This window comes from Strix aluco, chromosome 18 (assembly GCF_031877795.1).
Source record: "Strix aluco isolate bStrAlu1 chromosome 18, bStrAlu1.hap1, whole genome shotgun sequence".
NCBI lineage: Eukaryota > Metazoa > Chordata > Aves > Strigiformes > Strigidae > Strix > Strix aluco.
The window spans coordinates 6,531,324-6,546,383 of record NC_133948.1 but is presented as its reverse complement, the minus strand read 5'-3'; the positions used below and the strand labels follow the sequence as shown (position 1 = coordinate 6,546,383).

At 36.5% G+C, this 15,060-nt stretch overlaps 1 protein-coding gene across 1 annotated transcript in view; it reads right to left on the bottom strand.

Moving 5' to 3' along the window:
• ADGRD1 (adhesion G protein-coupled receptor D1) overlaps positions 1-15,060 on the bottom strand; it is a 156,600-nt gene that overhangs the window by 122,630 nt on the left and 18,910 nt on the right. The window contains exons 7-13 of the mRNA XM_074844445.1: positions 13,410-13,474; positions 12,243-12,398; positions 9,402-9,461; positions 8,048-8,165; positions 7,016-7,126; positions 5,209-5,284; positions 1,631-1,772 (exon numbers count right to left, since the gene is read on the bottom strand). Of these exons, the coding sequence (XP_074700546.1) occupies positions 1,631-1,772; positions 5,209-5,284; positions 7,016-7,126; positions 8,048-8,165; positions 9,402-9,461; positions 12,243-12,398; positions 13,410-13,474 (728 nt within the window). The remainder of the gene's footprint in view (positions 1-1,630; positions 1,773-5,208; positions 5,285-7,015; positions 7,127-8,047; positions 8,166-9,401; positions 9,462-12,242; positions 12,399-13,409; positions 13,475-15,060) is intronic.

Genomic DNA, 15,060 nt, shown 5'->3' with positions numbered 1-15,060 from the left:
TGTTCTTTATCCATCTCCTTTCAGGGTTGTATGCCTAAGAGCAAAATCTAGAACAGTTATTATCCCAGTACAGTTTCTTGAACAGAGTTTAAGAGCATGTTCACTACACATTTAGAAATACTTCCCTCCTTATAATTAAAACTTTCAGAACTTTAAATACAAATGTATTGACATGTATTTATGGACTGATTTCAGACAGCACTGAGCTATTTTTAAAACACTGTTAACACAATGTGGTAAGGATTTTAAAAAAATATAATAAAATAAAATTTAAAAAAAAAAATCAGAAACCCCACCACAAACCAAAACCAAGTCACACTTGAACAGGTGTTAACACAGTTCATAAAACCTGAACAAATTGGAAGTAGCTGTAGTAAATATTGTGATAGATAGTAGATGGCTGCCTGTGAATGCAGTGCCAATTAGCAATAAGAGCTCAGTAAGGGAAAACAGCCACTCCCCTAATGCACAATATGAAGCACACACTGCTCTAGGTAGAGCCTGAAACTCCCAGTCAACCTGTATCTGTTATACACAGGATATGTTAGGCAGACATGTTCATACCACATTCTCATGCTGACTAAAACAGAAAAAGACAGATGATAAATGTAAAATTTCTATCTGTATACCAAGGTCACAGTGATCTTCAGTGAAAGTCAACAGGCATAAAGAAAGAACCACAGGTTTGTTTAACAGCCTGCTAGTAAATCATACTAAAGCATAAGGAGGTACCTGAATAAATAAAGCAAGGTACATTTTATAAATGATCTACACAAAATATAGAGTCTTCACTTCACAAGTGCCCACACCTCTAAGAGGCCACTAGGGACATTCAGAAGAGTCCTTAGTTTGAAAAACTGTCAGCAAAACAACACTTCTCATTTCTACGCCTTTGGGTTTTTTCATATATTTGTTTTCTGTAGCCTACTCCATCTTTATCAGAAGCCCAAGAGGAAGAAGATAAACTGGCTTGAAAATAGCCATTGAAAGAAAAATATGACAAAATATTCAGAAGAACATCTAAGAGATGTTTTCTAGGAAACATTTAAGAATCGAAATCTTTCTTTTTCACTTCCATTCAATGCTGTAAGTAGGTCATAGGTGCTGCATGCCTCATGCCAGCACCTCAGAGATTGAACTCAACTATTCTCCATTCCATTTACAAGGAGATGCGTTGCCCATCATACTTGTATCTGCCCTTGGAGGAGTTATTTACAAGAACATTCAAAACACCTCAGTTATCTCAGTGTAGATTAAGACCAAAAGCAAAAAACATAAGTGAATTCTTGGTTTTGACAGCTCTAATGAGAAATCAGTGATTCATACCATCCTAGTGTTGATTGTACAAACGCATCCATAGAACAATGCATACAGAAAGGCCTGAAGCTATACTTGTCACTTCACCTTCTTTTTCAACATGTGCACTAATCAGCCTTTTGCAGTGATGGAAAAAGAAGTTATTGAAGTGTAATGGCTGGAAAAATACAATATTGTAATCACAAATGCCATCTGAATTGCTACTAAAAATGCCCACAAAAATTACAAGAGAAATACAAAGAAGTCATCACAAACACCAACTTTTTGAAGAGCCCTGACAATAGCCCAAACTGGTAGTTTCCATTTCACTTACCAATTTGTGGGTGAGCTGGATGGTAATAAGAGGAGATCCTGACAGATTGTGGGACAACTTGGGTAGAGGTTCCACTTTGACAGAAATAAGATAACTGGTTGCTGATATCATATAACCTTTGTAGGCAGCAGCTTCAGCAATCCTTGGAAAGAAACAAATATATTAAGGAAGTAGAACAATGAAATTTTTTTAGTTCATCCACAATACCCACAACAACAGGAACACAGGACCTTCTTTTTCCATTCAAGTCACTGAATTTCTATAGGGGAGCAAGATCTGGCCCCAAAAGATCTTACAGCTCTTAGAAGCTTACAGATCTTACAGATCTTAGAAGAAACAGCTACAAAGTATAAGAAATGGCTTTAGACATTAGGAGACATGATATCATAAATATTCCTTCACTCTGCTTCTCTTTTGCAAAGGTTTACAAGCCTTGCTGAAAGTGCTTTAGATAATTAGAGAGAATTCTTCATAGTAATGAATCTATTGATAACCTCGCTAAGCACAGCAATCTAAGTGAAGAGTCAACTTGGAGGGGTTTCAGGCCGTCTAACTAAACATACATATTAGTGTGTAAGATGCATATATATATGTAAAAACACATACATAGGAATACATTTAGAAGTAGTTTATAACTTTACTTTGAAAAATTATGTCCAGTTAGGTTTGTTAGATAGTAAGTCAGGTCACAATACAAACAGCTGACCCTAACTAAACATCTGATTAGTCCAGGTAATACTTTTTTCTAGGCTGAAATAATTTTACAGTACATAAGAACCCTTTTATTTCTGCTTTCAAATAAAACTTATGACTTTGGCATTTTCGCACATTTAGGAATAACTAAGATCCATTTGGCTGTAGGGTAAAATTTTTTACACTATCAGTAACTAACTGCGCAGGTCTCTGCCATCTACCTCTTCAGTATGCAAATGAATGGTATTTACTATGAGAAATATGAGCCATGGCAAATTAACCATCAGCCCAAACATAGCCAACCACTGGAAAGAGCAAGTTTGCAAAGCACAATAAAACCACCTTATTTACATCTGCCACCTGTTTGCAATGGTTTCTTATTTTTCTTTCTGAAAAAAAGTCACATCAAACATTGAAATAACTTCATTCAGTTCCTCAGCAAGATCAAATAAAACAGAACTCATTTAGCACAACCCCAAGCACCTGTCCTTAGTTCTGACCACAAAAAAGCATCAGTATCAGAGATTCCTTCTGTTCCCAGTAACCAGCATGGGAATTGAATTTGTTCATCTGAGGGCAGAATTTGCTACTCTGATATGAAAAGTTTAAGTTTAGAGAAGGACACATAATGTTAAAACCACTATCCAACATTTTGAGATTTCTCCTACACAAGATTAACAGGATGGACATTTTTTCTACATGGACTCTCTGCCATTTTAACTTTAGAGGACTAGATGAATTTTGAAGCCTGAAAAAACTTCAGCACAAGCAAGAAACAGTGTTTCTGTTTTGTGCTTGCATACACAAGCCTTTCTTCACTGTGGTCCTGGATGTTAGATGGCAGTGAGTCTGTCACCCAATTACCTTCAGTGAAATTGCTACAGATTAGCACAAACTGTATATGAGGAGGAGCAGAACTGGGCTCAAAACACACATTTTTTTGTAAAGAATCAAAACTGACTCCCCTTAGAAACTGCTATTTATGTAGTCTGAAAATAGAAGTCATCTGTCTGTACAGCACAAAAGCTCCAAGAGTTTTGGTTTTAGCTTTCCACCGCAAAAGAAAAAAAAAAAAAAAAAGCCCTTAAGAAGAAAATGGACAGGCTTCAAATTACAGGTGTTCATGTAGCCCAGCGCTAGAAGGAACATAAAAGGAAGTCTTTAAAACAAACTGCTCTGGGAAAAAGTTGTTATTCTACTGAAATGTAATCAAAAAAGTTATAATAATACCTCACAAAAAAATAAAACCAAGCAGAAGATAAGTGCATACTTATTTTAAAAACATTTTTTGAATACCTGGGGTTTGATTCCACAGAAGAAAAATCACTAAGCTAGCATTCCCTGTATTACTAGGTTTTTAGATGTTGTTTTGGACAGATCTGCATCTAGAATTTTACAGATGTGATTCTGTAGTGGATTACATACTGCAAACAGTTCAAGTAGTTTGGATTAATTATATAAATCAGGAACATGTTGCTTCTCCAGCATCTTTGTGTTTCTCTTTAACATTGCAGCAAGGGCCAGATCCTTCCTTCTCAAAAAATGAGTGCTAAAAAATACATACAACTCAGTGGAACAGAAATGGGTCTCCAGGTTGTCTTATTCAAAAAAACTCAGAGGATGTACACAAAGATGACATAACTGGTTTATTTTGCTATATCAGAGCCCTAGGAGCTGTAGACTCTATGACAATGCATTAGAATACAGCATTTTGACATGCAGCATCTTTAATCATACTGTGTTTCCTAAACTTTGACCTAAGTCAAGACCATATTAATTCTCTTTCTCTCTTTGAGAAGCTGAGATTTTAGCTTATTATCTTAACAAATTGCACCAATCCTCCTGTTTGAAAAACATAAGCTGCCATAAATTATTGCCTCTATTTCTTCATGTCAGTAAGAAATATTGCACACTAATGACATGGTTCCTTCACAGCCACCTGCTAAGTGCCTTTTTTTTTTGAGAGAGAGAGCAGGGTAAACAACAGTACAGCTTGCTACTTGATTTTTAAATGCTATTTAGTAATAGCTATGTGATTATCTAAGTGTCATAAACAAGGATTCTTTACCCTAAAGTTCACAAATGAGTTCCCGTGATCATGACCTTCTGTAACTGTATGTGAAGAAAGGAAGGCAATCCCTGACAGTCATGACAGCTGAGATTCTGCATCTTTCCTTCTGCTGTCATAAACAACACAGCAAAAAGTCACAGATTGGAAAAGACTGAGAGTATGTGTAAACTAATCTACCTACCCCAGTGAAGATCAAATAGAAACATAAAGTCATACTAGCTTAAAAGGAAAGTCTAATGATTTACATGAATGGCCTTGCAAAATTCCCTGGGGAACTGTACTGCCAAGAGGTGTACAGCTCTGCATTTACTTTATCTTATCTGCTAATGATTTCATTGATGCAGCATATAAAACAAAAGGTCTTTAAAGCATTGCCTGGTCTCCTGTTATAAAATTACCTTACAGGCTTCTAGGATTAGGATTCAGATTTTATCTGAAGAGGGATGTTATGTTTTCTTACTTGTTTCATTTAAGTGCAAGCTTTATCTTTATATGTGTCAGGAGAATAGATGTAATTTCCTTTTATGAGACAGATTAAAATTATGAAATGCTAATACCAGATCTGATGAATGGAAGGAGAAGACAAAGAAAGACAAACATGTCGCTACGGGAATCTATTTTAGTACAGCATAAAATAAAACATTTAATGTAAGCTTTAATCTCTCTCTAGTTAATGACTACATGTCCTCAGTATTGCAAAATCAGGATTATGGCTCGTGATTTATTTACAGTTGATAATGACACGACTGTTATAAAAGTATATCGCTAAGGTAATAAACAAGCTCTTACAGCATGAGAAGTCTGAGATACTTACTTGGTATCCATAGGGTTGATATTATGAAAGAAATAATGCATGTTATGGTAAAGCAGGCCGACAATGGTAATCCAAGCTGTGGAAAGGGAACAGGGGTTAATCCTGAGAGCAACAGTTGTAAGCAAGAGACACTTCTCTCCTAGACCTGAAACTCCGTGTTCATTAAGAGCCTTGACTTTCATATCTTTGCTTTAGCAGATTTCTGATTATTCTTGTAAGTGAAAAGGTATGAACATCTTGCAGTACAGCATAGGAGACAGGTATCAAAAGTAAAATATAAGGGTGCCTGCTCTGTACAACTGTACTTCCAAAATAAGGTAAAGTAATCAGTTTTCAATTATAAATTTCCCCACATAGCACTAGAAAGGGTTGCATGACATACCAGAGTCAATGTCTCAATGGTAGCTACAGTAATCTCAAGGCTACTTCACCACCACCTACATTAACTGTCAGATTATGAAACTCAAAAATAGACAACAGGTTTCCACTTTGGTCATCTGTTTGCTGCCTGCATTCCAACTATTTATGGGTTCTCCAGCATCTGAGTGAAGAGACAGATGCATATTTTCTAAGTGTCAGCCACACAGATGTATTTTACTATCCCTTTTGCTGGGTTCCAAGTATTTACAGTGTTAACTGTTTAGGGTGGAAAAATAAATTTTTAGATTTGCTTATTTGGACAGTGTAGAAGTGTGGCCTAAAGGCTGAAATTACTCAGAAGTGAACTTTAGCTGGAAAAAAGAGTTAAACATTTGATGGGCTAGAGCATTTCAGGATACTAAGCATGATAATGTTCTGAAGAAAAAAAAATCTGCATGGTGAGAGACTAAGTGGGAAAGGAAAAAAAGTCCTCTCACATGCTATTTTTTGGCATTACAAGTTGGTTTGCAATTATAGTTATTCAAGCCTCAGAGCACTTGCAGTGAAGTCTCCAGCCAGAGCCCCCTGCCAGTGCAAAGAAACACAGCTGTCATCACAAATCAGGTAGACAGTTCAGTAATTATTAGAGTATTTCTCACTGCAGGTTATCTGCAGCTAACTTTCCACTTTATGAATAGGGACCAACCTTCCTTCAACAGAGGTGACTGCGGAAATGTCTGGGTGTGTAAATTCTGTGGGTTGGAATTCAGGGCACATAGGTCAGATTTTCAAAGATCTGAGGATGCAGGTAGATGTTTTTGTAGATAGATTCCTTCAATCCCCAATTAAAACATAGATAATTAACTTCAAACATTGTATTTTAGAATCTTGACTAAAGCTTCAGATTTTTGCTATACCTTGTTTTTTTGAGATTATTAAAATTTTAGCCTAGGTATGGATTTCTGAGTTCTGCCTTTTTGCCTTCCCTGTAGTTTACATCTTCATTCTGTTTCTGTAACTGTTGTTGCTTAAGCCTGTCATTTTACTTTAATTTCATACAACATTTTAAAAGCGATTTTGCATGAAAGGATAAGTAATACCTGATCTGACATCCTGGAATTTCTTAAAAATAACCAGTTCAGATGATTAAAAATAATTTATGAAATTGTCTTGTGTGATGTAAAAAGATGTCAAAATTAAATGGCTTCAGTCTCTGTGGCCCAGCTGTATTATTCAAGATTAACTCAAGTAATATGAAAATTCTACCACATTAATCATTCGTTAGTATGACAAGACAACTGCTGCTTTTTTAGAGCCAGTATGATCAGCAGTGATCAAATCGGTTACTTGGAAAAAAATAAAGCAAACTGAAACATCTTTTCAAGCAAAATCATTTTTGGATACACTGTTTACATGATTCTGCTCCTCCCTCTGAATTTTTCCTTACCTTTTTCATGAAAAGCTTCACTGGGAATGGAAATATAACTCTGTCCTTGAGATGGAAATCGATAGTGGGACAAATTCAGAGTCTGAGGCTGCATTTTGACCAAGGTGTAATCTGTGTGATAACCCAAACAAAAATATGATAAAATCAATAGCCTCTACAACCTACTTGACTATTTAACTAGACTTCCCTAATAGCTATAGCAAGTCTTGAATTTAAAACCCCAGATGTTTGCAGAAAATATAGTAAATTCCCCAAGTATAAAAATGCCTTTTATATCTGACTCCTTTATGACAGAGAAGGTGGTACACGCACTGTTAATATACCATGGATCACTTCACCCATGCTCAAATACTGAGCTTACCAGGGCAAGTAAAAACAGATTGATAACACACACTTCCACTGACATTTGAAGGCATTATTTCAGACCTCCACTGCTCCACTTGAGAACACCAGTGTCCAAGAGAGTACATGCAGTGATTAACGGTACTGGTGACTGCTCAGGTTACTTGCCCCCTCACATAGGTCTCAAACAAGGCAGAGCAGAATGACAGAACAGATAAATTACCTTTGCTACCTGTAGCATTCAAAGACACAGATGAAATCAGGGTGCTAGGATGCTAAACAGCAGTAAAATAAAATTCTCTTAAAAGGTCAAAACTATTCCTGTTATTTGCAATCCCTTGCAAAATTAAAGTTGCAGACATCTACAGCTTCAAAGTGCTGCATAAGAGCTCTAGGCCCTTTAACTGCCTATTAGTATACTATAGAATTGCTAGATTCATTTCATAGAATTCATATTCTAAACTCCTCCCCAAACAACCTCGAGGAAGTTTAGTACAGTCAAAGCTGATTACCTCTGGACTAACTGCACAGTCATCTTTCTACAGCTGAAACACTGTTTTGTATACAATGTATACAGAGAAAATTATCTGGTTTGATTTCCTCCTTCATGTTGGCAAAGGAGGGTCTGCAAGCACAGAAGCGTTTAGGACATCCAGACAGTCCAGAGAGAACATTTCTGCTAAAACCTACCTGCCACAGATGACGTGCCCTCAACAGTTAAGGGCAACGAGTTTTCATCCAGATTACGCATCACATGAGCCATCACACTGTCAATAGTTTGAATTAAACTTCCAAATATATGAGCGGTCTGAGGGAAGAAGAAAGAGAAGGCTCTACAACAAAAGAAATTGCAGTTCATAGCACAAAATGCCAAGGTGCCATGTTAAATTCCTGGATGACTCATCATTCAACCATCCAAAGTCAAATGTGACTTTCTCTACAACCTTTTCCACATATAGTGGATAAAATGTTACACAAATTGATGCCATCCAGAGCCTCAACTTATAAAATACTATGTTTTAAAGGATGTCTCCAAATTACTCTCTGCTTCTACCAGCACTTGACAGTTAATTATACTCAGGATTCACCAGAATGAGGCCAAGAACCGAGCAGATTATTTTGACAATATATAAAGACTGGTATCAGATCTTTATTGGAACATAAGCTGAGACACTACAGTTTGGCCTTTCTGTCATCTTCATTAAAATGGTCCCCAGTATAATGCTACTTTCAAAGTGTTTATATGTCCCCTGGAAAACAACCCTCCAGGTTAAAACTTGATCCATAAAGGAGTAAATGCATGTTTCAATGAAAAAGAAATCTATTTTATCTGAAATATATTTACGTCAGAGATGAGCAAGGCATCAAAGATCTTACGTTAAGAACTTAAATCAGTTCGACATCTTTTTGTCCTAAAAGCATTTCAGGCTTCAGTGAGACCTTAATTGATTTTAGCCTCTCCTCTCAGTTTAAAAGCTCCCTGTTCTGAAATCTGTGTTCCCTTAAGGTTCCTTCTGCAAGTATTTCTCTGCACGCTAAAAGGTATATTAGAAGATAAAGAACATTGATACAAGTTACTTTTCCCTATATTAGGTTTAATCTCTCTCAAAGCTTCAGTTCACTAAAAAGATAAGCACTACCGCATATTTTACATGCATTGAAAAACATCGATCCACAAAATAAATATAAACTTTCAAATATCAAAGTCCATTACTAAAAAAGGAGTGATTAAACACTTACTTTAGTGACAATATCTGTTATTTTATAAATACAATTTTGTTTCATTCATCCAGATATATGTGGAAACAGCAGCAGATAAAGTTCCCTTATTTTAGCCCTCAGAAACACGTTATAAAAGAAAACGACATAATTGTTTTGTCTGTGGATCTTTATTGCAAATATGAAAGTGACATATGAGAAGATAAATAAGTCATACTGCCAAAAAGTCCTAACAAGAAGAATAATAGAGGCAACCAGTTTCATTACGATCCACGTTAAATTATGCAACCAAAGTAACCTACAAATCTAAGACCTTTTGTCTCACCTCTGGTACATCAATCCAGTTGGGCAATAACAGAAAGTCTTCAATAGCTTTTAAAAATGCCTAAAAGACAAATAAAACTATATTATTTGATTATTTATTAATCCGCTACATCTCCTGGTAAGGATCCAAAGCAGATCTCTGCTAGTGGTTTTTAGGTTTATTTTAAGATGACAAGCCCATTTTCATCAAGTCACAAATTCATCTCTACCTGTCAGCACTCTCATCATGTTCTGCTTGGTGACATTTTGAAGTAATAGTTTGTTTATTAAAAGTAACACTACTGTGAAACTCCCAAAGTGCAATCATTATACTACAGCTGAGGTGACAACACTGGAACTAAGACTAAATTGAACTTATTCTTCCATTTTATCTAAACTCTTACAACATAAATACCTCTTTTAGATGACTAGATACTTCAACAGCACTAGATAAATATCTGGGTTCCATCACTTGTACAATTTATTATCTGCTTAACTTTTGCACTTAAAGGTTGTTTTAGAGGTCATGATCTGTCATGGTAGGTATTGTTTATTTGCTTATCATGATACAGTCCTTGTCCTAAGGAGTCTTGCTGATGAAGATAAATAGAAGGAGGAGAAAAGCGAGCACAGAAAATTAAAAGGAAAGAAAACCCACATCTCCTGCTTAAACTTCTTTGTTAAAAATGTCTTAAAAGCATCAACTGAATATAGAAAAGTTGCACTGAGAAATGTGGAAGAAAGCTGCAAAAGTTTTCTGAGCATAATTTTGCAAGCCGTAATACACAGGGCAGTACCAGTGGTTTGCTGGATGAGCTTACTTTCAGGCAGCACAAACCTTGCAGCCCCTCTCAAACATTCAGTGTGGAATTCTACCTGGCATGTACAGCAGCTATGCTAAACCCAGGACCCAGGCCAAATCGCCCAGAGCATTCAGTGAGTATCTCTTTTCAGGTCACAGCATCACTCCAGAATTACTCCAAAAAGGATATGTTAGACCACTGGAAAGGGAGGGAAAGCAGGAGTGCTGGAGCTACTCAGCAGAACAGCTTTATAACAGAAAACACAAGTCAGATTTGTCAGAAGAAATGCATTGTAAACGTGTGTCAGTAATCAGAAAGTTTATTGCCTATCACTTAAATCAAATATTCTTGTGCTGTGAGGCATATGACAACCAGGACAGAGATAACTTTACAGAAAATAGCATGCATGCTCAGTGCCTGTCTTTCGGGGAATTAGCTGCAGACAATACAAAGCCTAACTGTCAATCAGACAAATGACAGAGTCTGTATGTATGATCAGGACTCTCTTGTGTTTACTTCCCAAAATAGCATTGCTAAAGATAATCATGTCCCACATTTCTGTCTGCAAATGACTTTCATAGCACACAAAGCAGCATCAGATAGCATGAATGAGCAACCAAATGGCAACTGAAATTATGTGGGAAACAGGTACGATATCTGACAGGACGATGTTAAATCTTCAATTTAGAGCCCACACAAAATTTTCAGCGAAACAAAGGAAACAATGTATTAGAGCTTTTTAGAAGGGTTTTTGTTGCATATTAAACTGTGATCCATAAAATCCAAGCTTTACAGTTTGCAAATGCTAAGCTTTTAACACAAACTATCAATTGCTGTCCATGTAGTTTTCAGAAGCATTTATTTATATTGTTTGTCTGAGTAAATAATCCTTGTCACTCTGGTATTACCCACAGGCCAGAGCTGATTACTGTAATAATAGCTTTCTAGGCTGCTGAAATCAGGGAATTAGATGCCCATCATTTTACAGAAGGCTAACTTTATGTTAGCAGAACATGAGCCCTTGTCCTCAGCTCAGACTGCAGAAAACACCTTTTGTTTGTTTGTTTGTTTGTTTCCTCTGTGAATTAGCGTAAACAAAAATAAATTACTCATTTAAGCTTTGGACCTGATCTTTCCATGAACTAGTTTCAGTGGAGATTTGTGATATGTCTGCACAGGAGTCCTGGCCGTGACTGGAACTCAGTGCAGGATAAAGCTATTAACTCACAAAAGCTAAGGACACCATCATCACAAACAGGCCCTCTCCCGCAGCTCTCCACCTCCAACGCAGAGCTGCGGAGCAGTGCGTGTGTCTCTGCCGTTGCAGAGTCCAGCAAGAATAATGCAGCACTCTGCAAAAGAGAAGCTGGAGGAGAGGCACTAATCGCCCTCTGCTTATTACAAGAGCAATAAATGCTACAAAAGGTTGGGCAGAGAGCAGTAATTGATAACTTTTTAACCCTCTAGTGCAGGTGTGAAACTCAAGATGATAAGTTACAAGTTGATACTTGGGCAGTTACCCAGGGCCAGCCTGGTGCAGCCACAACCAGTGCTCCCTGCACCCAAGGTAGTTTGTTATTAGCTCATGCACGCCTCCATTTCGCTGCTGTCACTACTCTGATTACAGTGTCTTTATGTCTTGCACCTGACAGATGACTGTCAAACTCTGCTGCATTTTGGATCAGGTGAGCCATGCAGAGAAATGTTTATTTTTTTTCCAGACTTATATATTCTTCATTGGATACACTCACAGCTGAAAATAAAACCAGATTATTTTCTCCTCTGTTTCCTGCTCAAGTAAATAATTATATTTGATGTGTGGTCATGGTTCCAGGTACTTGTAATTTATGCATTAAATAATATTGCCAAGAACTAATGAAATCTTTAAACTATTTTCTCTAGTTGATGCTCACCTTCTGCTACTCCGCAAAATAGTTACTGCTTTTTCCATATATATTTTCTGCGAACAACAAAAACTTTCAAAGCTGCATTCAATATTTCAACTTCTAGAGAAATTTCAGGGTCATCTGGCTCCACACACAGATGTGAAAGACACGTACCTCTGTCAGGCTTAGAGCAGTATTTTTTGACAAGGATTTGTTGGGCAAGCTGAAGGACACGTTCTCCAGGTAGCCCAGCATGGTGTCGGGGGAGTGGAAGTTCCCTCTCTCCTCTGTCAGATTAGTTATGATGGGACGATAGGCATTTGTAGAGAGCTACAGGAGAGAGATGTAACTCATCAGAAATTATTCCATATGGCAGTTGTTATTTATTGTTTTAGCCCAAAAGGGAGTTTGAGGCATAGCAGACTGCTGTGTTATACACAGGAGGCTACACAAGCCAAGGGAAAAGGAAAGCACACAGATAGACAGACAGACAGGATAAACACTATATACAGACACAGCTTTATTTTTTCATTAGCAATTCAGGTCCTATCTGTCACAGTTTCCTGAAAGCCCCTGTGAACAAGAAAACAAATAGAACTTTGACACTGCAGATAGCAAGAAGGCAAAAATACACTGCAACGGCTAACTGTATGTATTCTGCATATGAAAATACAAGTTTTATTTTAATCTTTTTGCACTTACCAAACAGATGAAAATTAATTTTGTTATTGTGGTGAAAAATTTTTTCTAATTGTAAAGGAAACGAGGAAAAATGATCAAAATCATAGAATCATAGACTGGTTTAGGTTGGAAGGGACTTTAAGTCCCTTAGGTTGAACCTTAGGTTGCAAAGGACCTCATCTAGTTCCAACCCCCTGCCATGGGCAGGGACACCTTCCACTAGCCCAGGTTGCTCAAAGCCCCGTCCAACCTGGCCTTGAACACTGCCAGGGAGGGGGCAGCCACAGTTTCTCTGTACAACCTATTGCAGTGCCTCACCACCCCCACAGGAAAGAATTTCTTCCTTACATCTAATCTAAATCTAAATGTTTTTGAATGTTCTACGTCTTCAAAGTTCATTGAAATACTGCAGAAATTTCTACATTTTTTAATACAGAAAATATCTTTATTTAGCCTTTATCTGTCCTACATTAAGACTTCTGTAGTACTCCCATCTTCCCACATTGACTAAAAATTCTCCCTATGCATATCTTTAGTTGTTTATAACTGAGGTACTAAAATAAGTGCCATTAATGAAAACTGTAAAGTGAGGAGGGTCTGTAACTCTGTAATAGATACACATTCTGACATTATAGAAAAGAGTTATGAGGACTGTCCTACCACTGGTTTTGCAGTAGTTGTCATCACAGACCATGGAAGCGTTGAAGAAAGCAAAACTTGCACACCTGGGGAAAATACATATACAAATGAGAGTGTTAACAAATCTGATGTTCCCAATGCAGGTTAAATCAGTTCTAACTGAAAGTAACATATGTGCTGTTCTGTGAATTTTACTTATTTTCAGTACTGTAGCTACACAGGCTTGTTTAAATCATTTCATTTACTGATTCTCTCATCAATTTTATTTTGGCATCTTTATATAGATGAGTCTTAAAACTTAGTCTAAGTCTTAAACCCTTAAACCTTTGTTTGCAAACAGGAAAATTCAAATATATCTCAATTAAAAAAGGACAACAGTACAATTAAAACATTGCCATCCATCTTCCTTCTATATTTCTTCCCCCCACATTTACAAAAAATATTTAGGGAAAATTAAAAAAAAAATTCCTATGTCTTATCAGAAATTAATAACAATCTGCAAGCACTTCTGACAATTTCATATATGACCTTGCTGTATTTCTGTATATGGGATGAACTGGGACTGGGAACATACAAACACTGGAAAAAATGAGACTCAAGTCTCAGCTACAATCTTCAAATGCTAATGTTTACTTATATCTTGAGTTTAAATTGCTTGGGTGACAAATAAAATCACACCCATAAAGGCAAGTTCAGAAAGACTTTTCTACATTAAAAAAAATCTGTAAGAAATATTCAAAGCCAATGGAAATACTTTCATTGCTTGCAGCAAAACTAAGGCACACTCAAATAAAAGAACATTGGTAGAAATGGTGGGCTACTGAAGCTTTTGGGGCAAGCCAGTTTTGCATAAAACAAGTAACAGGGGTCTAGGAGTCAAAACACAACCTTCATTAGTAGTTTGAGCATCTAATAGATAATGTCTCTTATGATGTGTTGGTAAGTTGATTTCAAGCAACGGTGAGGTTGCTATTAATAATACTGGCTTTACTAATAAATGTCACCCACTAGCACTATATCCATTGAAAATTACCCTATGAGTGTGTCATAAATGATTTGTCAAGAAAGAAAAATAAACTCGATTTTGGATGGTTTCCAGTTGCTCCATTTTAAAAATATTGATTCTTTTATGTACAAAGGGATTTATTGGTCATTTGTGATAGAGAAATAAAATTTTCTTCTAATTTACATCTTACCAAGAATTTATATTTGCCAGGAGTGTGGTATTTCAGCACAATCAAAGAGTAGTTGCATATATAGGACACATTTTTCTCACAGATCCAAAAGGAACATGATTATTCATTCTATTAAAAACAGGCTGTCCTATTAAGTTTCTTATGTCAAATCACATTAGCCCAGCTTCAACCTTGCTTTAAGTCCTCCAAAGTCAATAGATACCAAGAATAACTTTTGTTTACTATGTTGATTAGTACTGTAATATCCATTGGTTCCTCTGAGAATGTTATAATTTCATCCATCAAATTGGAAATTTTATAAAATCTGATCAGTCCACTACTTTGAAGTAAAAAGCTAAAAATTCAATATTCCACATTTCTCAAGTGCTCCAACTCACCTGAGTACTTTAAAATAACATTGGCTTGAAATTCTTTACACTTAGAAAAAAATATGTATACCTACCACCTCTTTACATTTTAATTCCTAAGCCCCTAGA